This window comes from Castor canadensis, chromosome X (assembly GCF_047511655.1).
Source record: "Castor canadensis chromosome X, mCasCan1.hap1v2, whole genome shotgun sequence".
NCBI lineage: Eukaryota > Metazoa > Chordata > Mammalia > Rodentia > Castoridae > Castor > Castor canadensis.
Genome location: NC_133405.1, coordinates 1706233 through 1726713, shown reverse-complemented (window position 1 = coordinate 1726713; position 20481 = coordinate 1706233). Strand labels below are relative to the sequence as shown.

The 20481-nt window shown below is 51.5% G+C and overlaps 2 protein-coding genes across 2 annotated transcripts in view; one reads left to right on the top strand and one right to left on the bottom strand.

Moving 5' to 3' along the window:
* Bcap31 (B cell receptor associated protein 31) overlaps nucleotides 1-20481 on the bottom strand; it is a 51847-nt gene that overhangs the window by 26881 nt on the left and 4485 nt on the right. The gene's annotated exons all lie outside the window — the stretch shown is intronic.
* On the top strand, nucleotides 178-19481 carry Abcd1 (ATP binding cassette subfamily D member 1). Its single transcript, XM_020175924.2, has 10 exons — nucleotides 178-1499; nucleotides 4435-4615; nucleotides 10748-10884; nucleotides 10971-11139; nucleotides 11854-11948; nucleotides 14825-14970; nucleotides 15401-15546; nucleotides 17676-17760; nucleotides 18000-18125; nucleotides 18240-19481. Exons 1-10 carry the CDS (start codon nucleotides 600-602, stop codon nucleotides 18472-18474), a joined length of 2220 nt encoding a protein of 739 aa, XP_020031513.1. The 5' UTR covers nucleotides 178-599; the 3' UTR covers nucleotides 18475-19481.

Here is a 20481-nt window from a genome sequence, read left to right as displayed (position 1 = left end):
GCTGCGTGGTCATCCCTCTTCTCTGAGTCCGGGGTGGGGGGGGTGGGGGGGCGGAGGAGGGCGTGGCCAGGCCGAAGAACGGGGTGGGGCGCCCCTTGAACGGACTCCGCCTCCCGCCCCTCCTTCGCCTCCTCCCTTTTCCCCTACTCGCCCCTGGGGAAGGGTGGGTGGGTGGGGGTTCTGGGCCGGTGGCGGAATCACTGTCGCCTCAGCCTGCTGCCGAGCTGACCGACGTGCTCGGTGGCCTCGGGAAGGGGCGTCACTAGGGGAGAAGGAGGAGGTAGAAGGAAAGAGACGCCCTCTCTGCCCGAGACCTCTGGAGGCTCTGACCTCAGGGGCTGAGGAACTGACAGGAGAAGGAAGCCAGGTTCCTCCCACCTGGGCTTACTGAAGAGGCCACGACCCTGGAGGACCCTGAGCCCCGCACCAGGGTCCCCAGCAGCATCCAGGGGACCTAAAGGACAGTCCAGGGACCAGTGTGAGGTTTCCAGTTGCCTAGACAACGAGCCCGCGTCCGAGCAACAACCCTTCCAGCACCTGCCTCAACTGCTGCCTGAGGCACCAGTCCCGGCCCAAGCCTGCCAGCCAGTCCAGGTGACATGCCGGTGCTCTCCACACCACGGCCCTCACGGGTGACCACGCTGAAGCGCACAGCCGTGGTCCTGGCCCTCACAGCCTATGGAGTCCACAAAATCTACCCTCTACTGCGGCAGTGCCTGACTCCGGCCAGGGTCCCTCCGATGCCAGCTGGGGAGCCCACACAGGAGGCCTGCGGGGTCACAGCAGCCAAGGCCGGCGTGAACCGGGTGTTCCTGCAGCGGCTCCTCGTGCTCCTTCGGCTGCTGTTCCCCCGAGTCCTGTGCCGGGAGACAGGGCTGCTGGCACTGCACTCGGCCACCCTGGTGAGCCGGACTTTCCTGTCCGTGTACGTGGCCCGCCTGGACGGCCGGCTGGCCCGCTGCATCGTGCGCAAGGACCCGCGGGCCTTCAGCTGGCAGCTGCTGCAGTGGCTCCTCATCGCCCTTCCCGCCACCTTTGTCAACAGCGCCATCCGCTACCTGGAGGGCCAGCTGGCCTTGGCTTTCCGCAGCCGCCTGGTGGCCCATGCCTACAGCCTCTACTTTGCCCAACAGACCTACTACCGTGTGAGCAACATGGATGGGCGGCTGCGCAACCCAGACCAGTCCCTGACGGAAGATGTGGTGGCCTTCGCTGCGTCTGTGGCCCACCTCTACTCCAACCTGACCAAGCCACTCCTGGACGTGGCGGTGACCTCATACACCCTGATTGGAGCGGCCCGCTCCCGTGGGGCTGGCACAGCCTGGCCCTCGGCCATCGCTGGCCTCGTGGTGTTCCTCACAGCCAACGTGCTGCGAGCCTTCTCGCCCAAGTTTGGGGAGCTGGTGGCAGAGGAGGCGCGACGGAAGGGAGAGCTGCGCTACATGCACTCTCGCGTGGTGGCCAACTCGGAGGAAATTGCCTTCTATGGGGGCCATGAGGTGGGGCACGTTGGAGCTCTGGCGGGTGTCAGAGAGAGCTGGTGGCTGGGAGACCTAGGCAGCCAGCTGTGACCAGTGGGGAAAGACCAGGGCCTGCTGGGCTCATGCTCAAGGGGTGCTCAGGGAGGCTACGGGAGGGGCTGGGCCTGGGCTGACCACCTCTTGGGGACAGAAATGGTGCAGCAGGACCACTGGGTGGGGGCTGGCCTGTGCACACAGCTGCTGGCACCTGCAGGCCACATCTGCTTCCTTGGTGAGGTGGCCCTGCTCTTGGAGCTATGGATCCTAGCTGTTTGAGACACTAGTGCTCCATCTCGTTCCTCTCCTGCAGCCAGCTGGGAGCAGGGACGGTGGGGCCCAGCCTGCTGGCCAGCCTCTGCTGCATCTCTGTGCCCTTTGAAGGCCGGCGTCCAGCAGAGCTGGCTGGCTGGGCAGGCAGGCATTATGGGCATGACTCAGCCCAAGCAGAGGTTAACGAGCAGTGGCTATAGCAGTGGCGGGCTTGGGGTCAAGGCCGCCTGAGAGAGAGCCCTGGGCCTGCCCAGCTGGCGACCAGCTTGGCCAGCGACCAGCTTCACCGCCTCCCCAAGGCCCAGATCTAGGGATGCCTGGCCCCAGCCGCCACCGCGGCAAGACACACTTCCTGCCCACTTGGCAGCTGTCCTGCCCCGGCCGGCCACCCTTCCGTCAGGATCCCAGTGGCTCCCTCCTGGGTGGGCCTGGGCCAGTGGGGCAGGCACTAGGAAAGGTTACTCCAGGCCAATTCTCTCTTTATCTCACTGCAGCCCCTCCCCTTCCTTGTGCCTGGGGCTGCAGCTGCCTCAAGCCAGGCTGTCTGCAACTCAGGTTTCGGTTCCCCAATGCTGGGTCAGGGGGAGGGGCACAATAGCACCCATCTCCTGAGGCCTATGTGTGTTTCCCAGGACCTTGTCTCATTGGCTGCACATCATGTAAAGAAACAGACTTGTCCCTGATTTTTAAAAAAGGGCTTGTCCCCTGTCCTCGTGGCAAATACCTGTCATCCCAGTCTCAAAAAAAAAAAGGCTTATTCCTGCACTCTGAAGAAAGGGACATCCTGCATGGTGCCAGGCTTCAGATTAGGTGAAAAAGTGCCTGGCCTTCATCCTTAACCCTCTCTGCAGGACTTTGGCAGGCAGCTGTAGCCTTGGGTGAGGCACCTAGCACATTACCTGCAGCTACATTGCCAGCCTTGGCTGGCACTCCTACAGCTCTCAGCACAAGCCTGGATTACCAGGATGCTCAGAGGAGATGTGCTCACTTCAAAAACCCAACATTGGGACTGAAGAAAACTGAGCTATGTGAGCAGACCCTAGTACTAGGGACAGACAGAAGAGAGCTCTGGTGTTTGAAAGGACTTCCTGTGGGCTGGCTTCAGGAAATAGCACAGTCACCAAGAGAGCTGACTTACCAGGGCAGAGTACCCTTGTGTACATCCTTGACCTGTCTGTTAGGCCTCGGTTAGAAAAGCTGTGTGAGGTGACAGGCTCCCACGGTGGGTTGATTGCCTTTGCTATGCAGGTATGCGGCCCACTCCAGTCCCACTGGCTGATGTCTCTGTAGACATGGGCCTAGGCTCAAACCAACAAGTTAGGACAAAAGTAAGTGACTGACTGGACAACAGTGGAGTCTTCTGTTCTTACTAGGATTTCAAACAAGGCCACTTAGTTAAATACATGCACATGCATTGTGCACACACATGCACATGACTTCTTGCTTGAGAAGGAAGTAAATCTTTCTTACTAAGTCAGAGCATCATTTGTAAGAATCCAGTTCTCCTAACAGCCCTGCCAGTGTGGCCTGCACTGCTTGGTACCTCCTGCTTTGGCAGGTCACTTTGTCTGTCTGGGTGTCAGTATCTTATAATGGACATGAGAGTACACATGCAATGAAACGTGACAATCAAATGGAGAGAGATGTGGTGCCAGGCTGAACAGCTGTCATCAGTAGAGAATGGGGAGTTGGGGACAGGGCACGTGCACCTGGACCTCATGGTCACTTTGCCATGAGCATTTCCCAACATCTCTGGCCTCCTCCACTGGTGTGCTGCTGCCACCGCTTTCCCTGCAGAGGCACCGGTTCCCTTCTTGATGCAGCCAGTGCAGTAAGAGAGTGGGGAAGACAGGGGAGGCCTACTCCCTGCTGAGGGACAGAAAGCCAAGCTGGAGTGCAGGCCGGCTTGAGAGTGTACCTTTACACTTTACCTTCATGGAGAGGAACCCTGGGAAAGTAGGCAGAGACTGTTGACTGAGTTTTTCAAAACCAAGAACATTGCTGTTTCCTGTGCTATTCTTTAATTAGGTCAGGGTAAAAAAGTTAGCCCTGACTGGATGCGGGTGGCTCAGTCCTGTAATCCTAGCTACCCAGGAGGCAGAGATCAGGAGGATCGCACTTTGAAGCCAGCCTTGGCAAATAGCTTGTGAGACCCTGTCTCAAAAATAACTCAACAGACAAAAGAGCTGGTGGAGTGGCTAGAGCACCTGCCTAGCAAATGTGAGGCCCTGAGTTCAAACCCCAGTGTTGCCAAAAAAAAGTTAGAACTGATGATTTCTGAGGTGGGGAGGTACCTGGGTAGCAGGTGCTTGGAGGGAGCCCAAAGAAATAGGCTCAGCAAAGGACAGAAAGGTGATTGCCCTGGGCCCACATCCAGAAACTGATCAGGATACAGAGAGAGGAGTGATGAGTGTCCCAACTAGAGAGGTAGTTAGAAGAGAGGACAGGAACTCCACTGTAATGTCCAGCAGTCAATCCCCACAATCACCCCTGTTTGAGACTTGGCCCCACCCCAATTATAACCCCCAAGCTTTTGACCTTGTCATGCCATCAGACAGCATAGTGTGTGTGAGCAGCACTTAGGGACTCTTACATAGCCCCCGCAGGAGTTGCCAAAAGGCTTCAGTCTCTACTGTCCTGACAGGTGGAGCTGGCACTGCTAAAACACTCCTACCAAGACCTGGCTTCGCAGATCAACCTCATCCTGCTGGAACGCCTGTGGTATGTCATGCTGGAGCAGTTCCTCATGAAGTATGTGTGGAGTGCCTCAGGCCTACTCATGGTGGCAGTCCCCATCATCACTGCTACTGGCTATCCAGAGTCAGGTGAGAGCCATGGCTCTGGGGGGGCTGGAACCAGGGCACTGTCCTGTAGCACTGGGTGCTAGCTTTGCAAGGTCCCAGAGCTTAGCCAGATCATCTGTCTCTGCTACCAGTAACATTGAGGCCCTGCTGGCATCCTTGAGATTATCAAAGGTCAGGCTTTCCTCGTATCTCCCCTTTGCCTTTCACCCTGCATGTATTTTATTTTCCTTGGTACCATGCAGCTGAGCCTGGGACCACAACTCAGGAACACCACATGCTACTTCATCACACATGTGCACCCTTGCCCACCTGTCCCTATCCCCAACCCAACTGCAACTTGGAAGTGGGTTGTGGGGAGTACCTTGGGTAAAACCCTTCACTACCTCAGTCTTGGTTTTCCCACCCCTAAAATGGTTCTTACCAATTGCAGATGATGGTAGAGACCTCCTCCTTAAGGCCTTTTGGGGAAGTGGGAAACCTGTCCTACCTGTTTTTTTAGTAATGGTCTGGTTGTCTTTATTCCCCTTTGTTCCTCTACTGGTTTGCAGTTTATTCGTTCTATTTTCAGACTTTCAGTGGTTACCTTGCTTGAGAAGTTTAATACGCATTCTTTTTTATTTATTTTTTTATTTATTTATTGCGGTACTGGGGCTTGAACTCAGGGCCTATACCTTGAGCCACTCCACCAGCCCTTTTTTGTGATGGGTTTTTTCGAGGTAGGGTCTCACGGAACTATTTGCCTGGGCTAGCTTCGAACTGTGATCCTCCTGATCTCTGCCTCCTGAGTAGGATTACAGGCATGAGCCACCAGCACCCAGCCAACATGCATTCTTCAAAGAGGTCTTAGGTTAATCAATAGCTCCCCTCCTTCTGGACCTTAAAACACTTTACCTTGGAAAAACAACCCCTTCATACCTGTCATTGCAGCAAAAGTTAGGTTTCACATGGTTTTTATTCTTGGTTATTGCTTCATCTGTGGGTGCATGTGTAAACTCACTCATATTCTGATTTCTCTGCTCAGCATTCTGTTCTTTCACCTCAATTCTCCTTTCTCTGTTCCATTTCCTTCTTCCAGATAGACATCTTTTAAAAGTTTGGGTTTATTTTGTGTGTGTATTTTGGTTTGGGGTTTTTTGTTTATTTGTTTGTTTGTTCAACATAGGATCCCGCTATGTAGCCCAAGCTGGCCTGAAACTCACAATCCTCCCGCCTCAGTCTCCTGAATGCTAGGATTGAAGATGTCACCACGCCAGGCTAAACGTTCTTTCAGTAAGGGTTTTATCATGGGATATTTTCAATTATTTTGCTATCTGAAAATGTCCTTTTTCATTCTTATTCCAGAGCTAAAGTTAGATTGAGTATAGGAATCTAGGGGAACAAGTAATTTCTCCCAACCCTTTGACAATATTCTATTGTCTTATCACTTTTTCTGTAGCTGTTGAAAAAAAGGCCAGGAACCGGTGGGGTGGTTCATGCCTGTAATCCTAGCTACCCAGGAGGCGGAGATCAGGAGGATTGCAGTTCTAAGCAGCCCGGGGAAATAGTTCGAGAGACCCTATCTCAAAAAACCCTTCACAAAAATAGGGTTGGTAGAGTGGCTCAAGGTGAAGGCCCTGAGTTCAAACCCCAGTACCACAAAACAAAACAAAAAAATCTGTTATCAGTTTAGTTATTAGTAACCTACATTTTCTCTCTGGGTATCTTTATGATTTTCACTTTCTCTTTGGCATTCTTCATTTTCACCGTAATGTGTTTGGGTGTAGATTTCTGTTTGTCCTGCTTGAGACTTGTATATCCTTCAAATATTCAGGTTTTTCAATCTTCTTCCTGCTCACTAATTCTACAGTTCATCAGTTTTCTCTTCAGCTGTGTCTAATTTGATTTTTTTTTACATTTCCGTATTTGATTCTACTTCAAATAGAAATTTGAAAATAGAAAATTTTCCTTTTCAAATAGAATTTTCAAACTATATTTATTTATGATTTTTTTGAGACAGGGTATTTTTTGTAGCCCAGGCTGGCCTCAAACTTGCTGTCTTCTGTGTTCCACCATGCCTGGCTCAAACTGTTTTTATAAGTGCCTCATTTGCTCATCTTTCCTACTGCTTCTTTTATGTTTGCTTATCATATTAATCACACTCATTCCACAGTCTGTATCCAATATTTGGTTTTCTGAAGTCCTTGAGAATCTAATCTACCTTTATCTTCTGTCTTCTGATCCTCACTCATGGAGGATCATTTCCTTGTTTGGATGGCTGTGGCCTCATTGAGGGTGTAATTACCCAGTGCATAGCTGCTTTTGTTTTGGTCAAGCACTCTAGGGGTAATTAACCAGTTAGAAGCCATGTTCATGTTAACCTCTCAGCTTGAGCAGGAGGAGGGTGACTCCTGACTTGGAGGTAGTATTCATTTAAACCCCAGAGACACATAATTACAAATTCTTACAGGAGCCCTTTTGTTCAGTATGCCTAGAGCCCAAGCAAAGCTTCCCGTCTCTTCTGCCTGTCTGCTTCTGGAAATTTCAAAGAATCACTTGGCTACTTGCTTCTCTTTTTGCTCCTGGGATTTTCCCATGTTTTCCTTCAAACATGACTCTGCTTTATGGGTGTTATTGTTTATTCAGACAAGAGGGTTTTTGTTTATAAGTATGTATATCTGGCCTGACTTGTTTCAGAAACAGAAGTCTCTGATTCTTCCCCTATTTGGGTTTCTGCTTTCGGGCTTCTACCCTCAGTTGCTGTGTCCCTTTCTGAGTGACCCCCGCACCCCCGCTGGAGGAAAAATCTAATTCTGGAAGTCTATACATAAAAGTGGCCTTGATTCAGGTGCAGATACCTGATCTAGTCAGTACACCTGGCCCAGAGCATGTGGACCCCATGAGTTAGTGCCTACAACCACTTTTTGTATGGTTGGAACTGGACAAATCACAGAAGACCTAAGACTTTTTTTTTTTTTTGCAGTCCTAGAATTTGAACTTGGGGCCTCATGCTTGCTAGGCAGGTGCTCTACCACTTGAGCTACTCTGCCAGTCTTCTAGGACTTTCTGAAGCCTCTACTGTACTAGCCTTGTGGGTGATTCAAAGAGACATGAGCCTGTCTCTGCCCCTCTGGTCCTCACAGTCAGTCACCTTTGGAAGGTGTACATAGGAAGTTCTCAGCCTCTGTGCTTATCTCCTTGCCTGCCCCACTTCTGTCTTAAAGGCCTCCTTGTTATTCCTCTAAATACCGGGCATGCTTTGGCCTCAGGGCCTTTGCACCTGCTGCATACTCTGCCGGGAATGCTCTTTCCTCTGCTACCTACCTCCCTTTGTCAGAGCTTACTCCCAGGCTGCCCTAGGTGAGGCCTGCCTTGACTACCACACCTCTTTCTGCCTTTCCCTTCCTTCCTGCCCTTCCATATATTGAACACCCTGTGTGTGTGTGTCACCTCTTTGTCACGCTCTCCCTACCTTCTATGGTGAGCTGGATGAGGATCAGAATTTTTGTGTGTATTATCACCACTATATCACCAATACTCAGTGGCAAGTGAAAGCTCCAAGAGACTGAGAGGAGGCAGGCCTTTAACCACAGGGGAAGATATAGATAAGTTTTGCTTTGCTGGCCTGCTATGGCCAGAGTCTAGGAGAAGGGTGGGGCTGTGACTTTCACTCCAGCCCAGAGGAGCTTCCCAAGGGAACCTAAAGGGGGCAGTGAGTTTCTGCCTCCAGGAAAGTGCTAGCTGTGGCAAGAATGCCCTGAGTCCTTCCCATTGTCCATACTGACTGTCCAGCTGTCGGGACACTACGGAGGAGGGCTGGTGTCCCTGATACTTGGTGGGGCTATATCCTGGAGGGCACAGTGGGAAGAAAGGCCCAAGACCTTAGACTTTGCACATTGATATCCAGCCCCTAACTCAGTTCATCTCCCGGATTTCCTGGCCTGGGCCCCAGAAGGCAATGTGAGGCACTATGTTCATCCATCCTGTCCTCTTTCCATTTGCACTGCTCTGAGCTGCCTCTGTCCCTTTTTCTCCTACCTTACCCCTGCCATTGATTCTTGAGGATCCACTTTGGGATTGCATATGCCCCTGGGTAGAGTTCCTACTTCAGCCCTAGGACCCTTGGTCCCTTGGTGCCTCCCCAGTGGACACTCACTACTCATTCACCTATACCCCAGGACCCTCAAAGTCAGCCCTCTCCTTTTTCCTGCCACCATTTCCAGATCCCTTGTGTAAAAACTCTGCTCTTCAAAGGTCGAGGGAGGAGGTTGAAAGACATGACCATGGGGGTCTAGATTATGACAGAAAAGCAGGTTTAGAAAAGAGCAGCTCTTGGGAGAAAAGATGACCTTTGGCATGGAAGTTAGAGACCGTGGCACAAAGGGGAGATGAAAGAGAATGCACATTGCAGGGAAGTCAGGAAGGGGGTTATTCACATTTCAAAGACAAACAGCTCTAAGGTATTGGATGGGGAAATCCAGATAAGACCCTGGAACTGGAGACATGGCCCAAGTGGTAGAGAGCCTGCACAAAGCCTGAATTCAAAGCCCAGTACTGCCAAAAAAAACCAATAACAGATGTGTTCCTAGAGGGACTGATATGGTACAGGACAGAGGGTAGGTAGAGACAGTGTAGGTGAGGAGAGCTGATTGTGCTAAAAAAAAAAAAAAACAAAGCCAGATCCCTTGTGGCTCATTTTCTTAATCATTATTATTGAGATGTGATTAACAAGCCATAGAAATCAGCTCACACCTGTAATCCTAGCTACTCAGGAGGCAGAGATCAGGAGGATCATCATTCGAAGCCAGCCCAGGCAAATAGTTCAAAAGACCCTATCTCAAAAAACTCAGGACAAGAAAGGGCTGGTGGAGTGGCTCAAGGTGTAGTTCAAGGTCCTGAGTTCAAACCCCTATACCACAAAAAGTAGAATTCAGTGGTTGTGAGCCACACCTCTGGCCCTCAGTGATTTTTAATAGATTCTCAGAGTTGTGCAACCATGATCACCAAAGTCCATAACATTTTATTACCCCAAAAAGAAACTCCAGACCCATTATCAGTCATTCCCAAGTCCTCCCTCACCCAGGCTCTTGTACCCAAGCATATCTATGGATATGCTTATTCTGGACATTTCATAGAAATGCAATCATATGATATGTGACCTTTGGTGACTGGCTTCTTTTACTGAAGATAATTGCTACAAAGTTCATCTATGTTGTAAGATGAATCAGTACTTCATTCCTCTTTATGGCTGAAGAATATTTTGTTGTACATATACACCGCAATTTCTTTATCCATTCATCCATTGATGGACATCTGGGTTGTTTCCACCTTTTGGCTACTATGAATAGTGCTGCTGTAGACATTCCATACAAATTCCCCTCTTTTGTTTCTTCTGAGTATATATTTAGGGTCCTATGGTAACTTTGTATTTAACTTCGTGAGGAACCACCAGACTGTTTTCTACAGCTGTGCACCATTTTATCTCCTACCAACAGTGAATAAGGGTTCAATTTCTCTTCCTTCTGGCCAGTGCTTGTTATTACCTCCCTTTGTTGCAGCCACCGTAATTGGAGTGAGGTGGTATCTCTTGGTGGTGTTAATTTGCATTTCCCTAATGACTAATGATGTTGAACATCTTTTCATAACTTATTGGCCATTTATATATCTTATTTGGACAAATGTCTATTTGGACCCTCTGCCTATTGTTTGATTGGGTTTTCTGTCCTTTTGTTGTTAAGTTATGTAAGTTCTTTTTATATTCTGTGTACTAACCCTTACCAGATGGGTGGTTTACAAATACTCTCTCCCAATCTGTATGTTGTTTCTTTAGTTTTGTGATGATACCCTTTAGTGCCCAAATGTGTTTTAATTTTGATGAAGTTCAGTTGTTTTTCCCTTAGTTGCTTGCACATTTGGTGTCATATCTTCTTAGATTGCCTCATTCAAAATCATGAACCTTTACCCCTGTTTTCTTCTAAGAAGTTTATGGTTTCAGTTCCTCACATTGACCTGCAATCTCCTAGTTTTCATTTGTGGTGTGAGATGGGGGTATTTTTATGTCTGTATATGTATCTGGTTATCCTAGAACAGTTTGCGTGATACTTATCCTTCCCATGGAGGCTCACTGACTCTCCACTGTCTCCCCTGCCCTCCCCGCCCCCCACCCCTCACTTGCAGACTCAGAAGCCATAAGGAAGGCAGCCCTGGAGGAGGATGAGCTGGTGAGTGAGCGTACAGAGGCCTTCACCATTGCCCGCAACCTCCTCACAGCTGCTGCGGATGCCACTGAGCGGATCATGTCATCCTATAAGGAGGTAACCCCAGTACAATGCAGTCCCACCCCAGCTGATCACACACACACCAGGTGGCCGAGACTGAGCCTATGTCACCCTCCCTATAGGTGACAGAGCTGGCTGGCTACACAGCCCGGGTTCATGAGATGTTCCAGGTATTTGAAGATGTCCAGCACTGTCGTTTCAAGAGGCCCGGGGAGCCAGAGGATTCTCAGGCTGGGTCTGGGACCATGGTACGGTCTGGTGTCCACGTGGAGGGACCCCTGAGGATACAAGGTGAGGTGCTGTCCTCCATGCAGAGTGTTTCCTCTTGTCTCTACTTACCTGCTGCCTCAGCTCCTCCTACTCCCACCCCTACACTCAGAGACCACAATGCACCCCAGCCCACCCATTCCAAACAGGAGGGACGGATGTCCAGCAGGATCATTAAGGACTTCTGCAGGGTGAGAGAGGTCCCTGAAGAGGGTTTCCTCAAGAGAGGTACTGGCCCAGCAGCCTGCATTCCTGGAGCAGTAACTGCCAGTCAAGCTGCTAATGCATACTCCTGAGGACCCTAGCCTGGATTAAAAAGAGGGGGGTGTGGACCCTAAGTGCAAGAGATCAGACACCCACTCAGGGCACCCAGAGAAAGTTCAAGGCAGTGTGTGAACACAGGAAAGAGTCCAGCCAGCTGCCAGCTACATAGGAGTCAGGGCAATGAAGAAGAGGAGCCTAGGCATTGGAGCTGCTTTTAAGATGGTACCAGGTGGGGAGGGCGTCAGAGCAGTAGTTACTCAATGTCTCGGGTCCAGAGGACCAAAGGGCTTAGGGCATGGTACTAAACAGTGGGAGGGCGTCAGTTTGTTGGAAGACCTGGCTATTTTCCCAAGGGGCCCTGGTCTGTACAAATCTGTTTCAGAATCCACTGGTGTGTTACTAGGGGTGCCAAGGGAGCAAAGAAAGGCAGCCAAATGCTGCTCCCTCTCCCCCTTCCTTGCATTTTCCCTACAGGCCAGGTGGTGGATGTGGAGCAGGGGATTATCTGTGAGAACATCCCCATCATCACGCCCACAGGAGAAGTGGTGGTGGCCAGCCTGAACATCAGGGTATGTCAAGTGGGGGAGGGGTCTCTGATCTAGAGACTTGGGCTTGGCCAAGTAGATGGGGCCAGGATGCACATCACTGGCTCCTGGCCATCTGCGTCGGCAAGCTCTAGCCCTTGGCTTCCTGCTTGGCTGTGCTGGCAGTAGTATTGTCCCCAGATCTACGTGGCAGGTAAGCTAAAGTCAAGGTGAGAGGCCAACGTGTGTCTAACTAGGAGTTCTGGTGCGATAGGGTCAGAGCTGGTAAAAGAAACTAGTAGCTACCAGAATTGACTATGGGTTACCCAAGTATTCCTGGTCTGATCCTCTCTGAGAGCCAAGACTTGGAGTCACTGGTTCCACTCTAGGTCTGGAAAAGAAGATTGCTACTCTACTCACCTGGGCCCCTCTGCTGTCCAGCCAAAGATCCTGTTCCATCTACTTTGAGACATCCCCAGCACAGGGTCTATTTGGTGGGCACAGAGCTATGCACTGGGGAAAGCTCTGAGGCCCTAGAATGATCACTAAAAGGAATCCCTGGTCACTGAGCCATCCATTGATCACCTATGTCCCAAGGCAGGGCTTTGGATAGGGGCAGGGAGAATGGAGTAAGGGGGAGACTGGAGCAGTATTCGCTGAATGCTGGGTTGGGAACTGGAAACCAACAATAAATTGGGGAGAAGGGGCTGCCCTCAGGGAGTCCCCACTCTGGCAGGGAACACTAAAGTGTTACAAAGGTTCCTAGTTAGACTACTGTCCAGAGTACAGCAAGGGCCACAAGTAGGCTGATCACCATCCCTAGGGGCCGTGAAGGTCCAGTGAAGCTTTGCCCCTGTGGCCACAGATAGGTGGGTAGGTGGATAGGACTGGGCTGAGGGGCAAGGGACTAGGAAGCAGAGCCAGCCATGTCTCAGCAGTAGTAAGCAGGGAAGAGGCAAGGGAAGGTAGGAGTGTCTAGGCTCCTTCCTTCATCTGCTGAGGGTGCTAAGCCTGGAAAGAAGGAAGATGAGAGAGGGGCCCTGAGAGCTAGTTAGAGGCAGGGCATATGATATTTCTCCAAGCAGCACACATAGTGGTGTGAGCTACATCGCTCCTGGCAGTAATCACTCGAGGGGCTAGGACAGCAGCCAATGGCTGATGGATCCAAGGTAGATGGGTAGTTTCCAGGCTGGACCCAGGAAAATCCAAGGAGGCAAAGACACCCAGGCCCTGGTGAGCAAAGATACAGCTGGTTAGAGAGGAAGGCCAGGCAAGATGGGGTGGTGACAGGGAAGAGCAGGGGTGGGGTCCTGAGGGAGCCAGAAGCCCTTTTGCCCCTTCCACCCTCCAGAGTTGATGATCATATGATTGTGTGGATGTTATGGGGCTGCCCTAACAGAGCACCACAGACTGGGTGGCTTTAACAGCAGAAATGGACTCTTACCCAGTTCTGGAGATTACAAGCCTAGATCAAGGTGGCAAGATGGGATCCTTCTTGGGGGTGTGAGGGAATCTGCCCCAGGCCTCACCTGGCTTGGCTTGTGCTGCATCATCCCACTTTCTGCCTCTGTCTTCACACACACAGCATTCTCCCTGTGTGTGTCTGGGTCCCAATCTCCCCTCTTTTTTTTTTCTTCTTTCATTTATTAGCATATCATAGTTGTACTTGGGGGTACATTGTAACATTTACAAAAGTGCTTATAGTATATCTTAGATTTATCCACTCCATCTTTCTCCTTTATATTCCTCCCCTCTTCTTTTTCTTGTGGTACTGGAGTTTGAACTCAGGGCTTTGTACTTACTAGGCAGGTGTTCTACCACTTGAGCCACACTGCCAGCACCCGATCTCCCCTCTTTGTAAGGACAGTGGATTGGGCCCACTCCACTCCAGTATGACTTCATGTTAACTTATCACAACTGCAGCAAGCATATTTCCAAATAAGGTCATATTCAGTGATACTAGGGATTAGGATTTCAACATATGAATTTGGGGACCACAGTCCAACCCATAACCCTACTCAAGGTAAACCAAAGGCACATTGGATCTTTCCAGGGGCCCTGTGCAAAGTGTTGTTATCTTTTACAGGTAAGAAAACACACACACTGAAAAAAGGAAGGGACTAAGTATGATGGTGTTGATGATGGCAGGGCAATTTCTGCCCCAGGGCACCCTGACTCATTCTTCCCTGGGGACTGAATGAGAATCTAGTAGAAGAGAATAGAGCTCCCCTACACTCTTGCTCCTCCTTCCTACAACTGTTTCCATAAATCCAGTGGGGATGATGTAATCTACTAATGGGGACCTCAAGAACTTTGAGGTCCTTGACACTAGGCTCAGGGGTCACAACAGCCCCTATAGAGGTAGAGAGGACCCTGGGGGACAGGAGATAGGCAGGGTGGAGTTGGAAAGTAGTTCTAGAAGTATAAAGAAAATGCCTTTCCTGTGGGCAGTTCCTAAAGGGGGCTGAGGCTCTGCACCCTGCACTTAGATTCCCAGTGAAGTGAAAATTGAATGGGATCGCGGATGATGTCAACTATCTTAGAACACACCCATTCATTCAGTTGTAGGAAAAGAGACCCTTCTTGCATTGGCATTATGTTCTCCTGGTGTGTCAGGGCCTTAGGGGACAGGGCTGAGATTTGTTCATTTCCTTGTGTCCTGTGCCATCTGAACACTGGACTCCACTTCTCTGGCCTTGCTGTCACTTAACAAGAGATCAGGAATGGCCTGCTCACCAGGCATGGGGGAACAGGTCTGCCACCCCAGCACTGAGGAGGCTAAGATGGGAAGATTACAAGTTCCAGGCCAACCTGGCCTACATGGTGAGACTGTGCCTACCTGCTGGCCTTGAATGTACAATGTTTTCTGAGGTTGGAAAGAAGGCCCAAGCCCTGGGAGCCACAGCCTGCTCCCTCCACAGGTGGAAGAAGGCATGCACCTGCTCATCACGGGCCCCAATGGCTGTGGCAAGAGCTCTCTATTCCGGATCCTTGGTGGACTCTGGCCCACGTATGGTGGCGTGCTTTACAAACCACCACCACAACGAATGTTCTACATCCCTCAGAGGTGAGGAGGCCCAGCACAGGAGGGGTCTGCCCAGCAGGCAGGAGATGCAGAACCCTGTTCCCTGGCTTTCCCCCACCTCTTCTCACCTACACAAGTGAAGGCTTACAACAGAGGCCTAGGAAAGGGTAGAGTCCGCCCCTGAGGAGAGGACACCAAGACATTGCCCCAGAATTGGAGCGCCAAGAGCCTGATCTCATCCTTTGTCCATTGCAGATCTGGGTGGGGGTTCTTACACTCAGACCCACAGATGTGTGTGCATGCATATTAATGTGTGAGTGTGGAGATGCATGAGTGTGATGTGGTCACCACTTGGAAGGCTTTGTGGGAGGTCTGTCCACAGCCCAGGCCACCACAGACTGTACTCAGGCACAGAACACTCTCAGGTAAACAGGGCCTCCTTGCCCTGGGTGGACATACAGCTTTCCCACAGGCCCTACATGTCCGTGGGCTCCTTGCGTGACCAGGTGATCTACCCAGACTCGGTGGAGGACATGCGGAGGAAGGGCTACTCAGAGCAGCAGCTGGAAGCCATCCTCAACATCGTACACCTCCACCACATCCTGCAGCGGGAAGGAGGTAGGGGCAGGGCTGTTGCTGGACTTATTGTCCCTGCAGAGAGCAATCAATTGCCCTTTGTCCCAAGTCCCTGATGGGGAACCTGCTGTCACCTCCACCCCTGGCCTCTTTCCCCAACCTCAGAGGATGAGAATTAGCTCAGCATCCAGGAGTCCAAAGTGCCTGCTGCGAGCCCCACCTTCCAGAGAAGATGCCAGTAAACAAGTGGCCCCAAGTGGTATGAGTCCCATGAATATACCAGGAAGGGGACTTTCAGGAGGGCATTCATCTCAGAGAAGAGAGGTCAGAACCAAGACCTGTGGAACATTGAGTGGTCATCCCATCTGGGAGCCAGGGGGCAACAGGACAGAGCACAACCAGGACCCAGTGGCAGGGAGGTGCTGGCTTACAGAGGGGCCATTGGATTTTCCCTGGGAGTAATCTGAAGCCCTTGGGAGATTTTAGGCAGGGAAGGGACAGGTCAGTTTTGCAATTCAGCAAGAGGGTCCTCTCTGGGCAGGGTAAGCCTAACTGCATGATGTTTGAGTTTTATACAGAGACTTGAAATGAGGGTGGGAAGAGTAGAATCTGGGGACTCTGGGAAGAGCCCTCCGGAGGGACAGGTAGCAAGAAAAAGTGTTTGGGAGAAGAGAAGGCTTATGCTGGGACAGTGCTTTTCTATAATATCCATTGTGCCCAGAGGGAGGGAGGAAGGGAGGAGGAGAAGACAGTGTGCTGCAGAAGCAGGATGTAGGGTGCATTGGGTTTTCCTAGTGAAATCTGAGCAGGGGGTTCTGTTTTCTGCCCCCTTCATGCAGTAGGTACAAGATGGCATTGAACAAAGTCCTTCGCTGACAACCACAGAAGGGCCAGATACCCTCTGCAGCAGCCTTCAGTGGAATGGCTCCTGGGAGGGCCCATGACCTGGCGGCGGGGAGGAGGAATTAGGAAGTCCAAGGGTGTGAGTGTACAGGAAAATTTTCTACATGGTGGCTTAAATCATTCATGCGTTGGGGGTCCTGCTCTGTGCAGGCTCTGGGGATCCAAGCTATCTACCAGACCACTCTGCTATGTGGCCTCCATTCCTCCGTTCACTGGTGGAGTGGCTCAGGTAGCAAGAGTGCCTGCCTAGCAAGCATGAGGCCCTGAGTTCAAATCCCAGTGCTGTGAGAAAAAAAAAAAACAAACACCCAAATCACCTCATGATCCAAGATTGCTGCTGTAGTCATCACAGTCCTGTCCTAGGCTATAGGATGGCTGAAGTAGTGGAGAAGAGGCAAAGGTTGTTTGCCTTCTGTCTTCCAGGAAAGGGTCCACAGGCTTCTACATGTGTGACACACTCGTATGTCATTGGTCAATCACATGGTTGCACCTCACCTCATCGCAGGGCAAGCTAGCTAGAAAGTATAATTTTGTTTTGTTTTTTGTTTGTTTTTGTTTTGCAGTACTGGAGTTTGAACTCAGGGCCTACACCTTGAGCCACTCCACCAGCCCCCCTTTTTTGTGATGGGTTTTTTTCAAGATAGGGTCTCCCAAACTATTTGCCTGGGCTGGCCATCCTCCTGATCTCTGCCCCCTGAGTAGCTAGGATTGCAGGCATGAGCCACCAGTGCCTGGCTAGAAAGTGTAATCTTGATTCTGATCAGGTACCCCCAAGTCTCCTAGTTCTATAGTCTTCTAGTTCTATAGTAAGGCAGAATGGATGAAAGGAGAGAAGGTGCCAGTTCTGCCAACTGGCCTAACAAATTATCCTGCTCAGACAGCCCACCTGAACCCTGCCAGGCCTCTCTCCTTGGTGTGTAGGTGGTGGTCTTCTCCCTGTGTCTCTTCACATCCTCTTCCTCTATGAATGTCTCTGTGTTGCCCAATTTCCCTTCTCATAAGAACACCAGTCATGTTGGATTAGGGCCCACCCTTAGGACCTCATCTTAACTTGATCACGTGTGTAAAGACCTTGTCTTCAACTAAGGCCACATTCTGAGGTACTAGGGATAGGGGTCCAGTATATCTTTGGGATGGTAACAATTCTGGCCCCAACTCTTTTTCAATTATTAAAATATCACAGACAGACAAGGACACAGCAGAAACATGTAACTGTATAAGCTCCTCCAGGAGAGAAATTGAACAGAGCCCCCTTGTCTCCTGACCAGGTTGGGAAGCCATATGTGACTGGAAGGACGTCTTATCCGGGGGCGAGAAGCAGAGAATTGGCATGGCCCGAATGTTCTACCATAGGTGAGCCCTGGGGGTGGCTGTCCAGGGCATTCAGGATAGTCCAGAACCAGCAGCAGAGAAAAATGGGTGCTCCCTGGAGCCCTCTGCAGGAGGAAGGCAGCTACCAGGAGTAGCCTTGGCCCTACCAGAACATAGCAGGGCCATGGGCCCCAAGGAACAGATCAGGGGCTAGTGCCAGGGCTGGAGCAGAGCTAGGGGCTTGGCCCGCAGCCTCTTCCTCTCGGCTCTCCACCCTCAAGGCCCAAGTATGCCCTCTTGGATGAGTGTACCAGTGCCGTGAGCATAGATGTGGAAGGCAAGATCTTCCAGGCAGCCAAGGACGCCGGCATTGCACTGCTGTCCATCACCCACCGGCCATCCCTGTGGTAGGTACCTCTCTGAGACCTGCTCTTGGGGGAAGGGGATAGAGCTGCCATGTGAGGCAAAGAGGGCAGCTGCTAGTGAGCTTCCTGTCCCCTTTCTGCCCTTCCCCTGGCCAGGAAGTACCACACACACTTGCTGCAGTTTGATGGGGAAGGTGGCTGGAAGTTTGAGAAGCTGGATTCGGCTACCCGCCTGAGCTTGACTGAGGAGAAACAGCGGCTAGAACAGCAGCTAGCCGGCATTCCCAAGATGCAGCGGCGTCTCCAAGAGCTCCGCCAGATCCTAGGAGAGGCTATGGCCCCAGAACAGGCCCCAGCTGCCAGCCTCCCGGGCTCAGACATCCCCGCCTGACGGAGGCCCAGCCTTTACCCCCACCCTCCCTAGGCTCTCAGATCACATGAAGGAAGCAGCAGCACCTACCCTGCTCTTGCCACCCCTGCATGCCTTTCCCTTCTCCCAGGTGTCCTAGCTGTGAGCCTGCCCTTCCTAGAAGACCCCAGGGAATCCATGTCCCTTCCCTTGCTTCCCGCCTTACCCTGGGGTCCACTCCTCAATACCTGTGCCCTGGTCCAGGCAGCAAGTCCTTTACTTTTCTTTGGGGAGGGAGTGTGGGGCTGTGGGCCCCCAGTCCTGACCCCACACCAAATGTTGAGCCATAGGAAGTGAGCAGGGACCCCTCCTTTTCTGGTCCTGCTTACTGTAGCATGCCTGGCAATTGTGGATCACTTCTTTCCTAAAACTCAAGTCCCCATTATTTCTTCTATGGTCCATCTCTCTGCAGCCACCCCCTAGGATGGCCAACCAAGGCTCCTGGTGCACAGGATGATCTTCCTGCTATAGAAGCAGCCAAATGGGGCCTTGACTCAGACAGGGCCCAGGGCATGCATCCTCTCTTACTCTGGTAATCCTGAAGAGTCCTAGAAAGAAAGATTGTGCAGCATTTCCCCCTGAGCCCTGAGAAGAAATGTAGCCCCTCACCCTGTCTCCCACTACAGCATAATTTATTGGATTCCATTGTAGTCTCGATTGCCAACATGAGCACCCTGCCAGCACAGGAGGTGGCCGGGCGTGTCCCTTCAGCCTGCTCAGGCTCTGGAGCCAAACCCAATACCCCCCTGTGCCAGCCTACACTGCCAGCCGCCACTGGGGGGTGCCCTCTGCCTGCCAGGCTGGAGTAAGGACACCATGTTCCCAACTCAGTGCCAAAGAGGGGTCACAGGGGGCTCTGTCTCTGCCAAGCCAGCCCTCACCCAGAGGAAGACCCCACCGCCACTGTGCCTTTCCTGGGCCCTTAGCCCTCTGGCTGGGGCGCCCCCCCCCCTCAGTCTCCTTAGTAAAAACCTCCTGTGGAAAATGTACTCGTGCCTTTCTGCCTTGGTGTTAGGAGAGAGATGAGGGAAGAGGGCAGGAAGTTGGCTGTGGGGGACAAAGGTGATTGAGGAAAAGGAGTAGACCTAACCACCTAAGCCCTTCAGGATCAGAAATTGCCCCCGCTGCTAAGCCCATCCTACCTGAAGACTCAGTCCAGCATCTTTTCTGGCTGACTTAGAATCTAAATGCTCTTGGGTTGCATTTCATATGGCAGTAGGGAGGTAGAGCTGACAATGGTTTCATAAAAATACTGGCTGAGCCCAAATAGGCCTCTGAGCCCAGTGCTGGGTGGGGAGGGGACCACACTGCCTGCCTCTGCAGGAATAGTATTGAGAAGGATGTTACGGAAAGCCAGAGCCCTGTCCAAAATGTGGGGTGGGCACAAATGGGGGATATCCCAACCCAGGCCAGCCAAGGGCTGTGGGAAAGAGGTGATGCTCAAGCTGAGCCACAAGGCAGTGGTACTAATGCTTCTGGAGCCTTCTAAAACAAGGGAGCCACTTGTGCAAAGGCCCTGGGGAGAATCAGGAGCAAGATACAGAGTGTTGATGCCCAGCTCAAGAGTTGGAGGGACCAGCTGGCAGGTAAGTTATAGGCCATGTTAAGGAGCCTGAACTTGTTGCCTACCTAGGAGGCAATAAGAGGCCACTGAAGAGTTCTCTTCAGGATGGAAACAGCATTGGGTTCTGCCTAAAGCAGGCCTTGGGAGGCTTGCTGGAGAGAGGCCAGAGCACATTACTGCTGGGAATGGGAGGGGCAGGGTGGCCAGCCCAAGAAAACCAATCAGAGTTGCCACCCTGGCCAGCATTCTCACCCTCGCGTTGTATCCAAAAGGACTGAGAACAGCCAGTGAAAGAGTCACATGAGTATCAATAGCAGCCTGAGTGTCTACCAATGGATGGACAATATGTGGTATATTCAGCCATAAAAGCAATGAAACAGTGTTGCACACTACAACCTGCATGAACCTTAAAGACTTGGTACGGA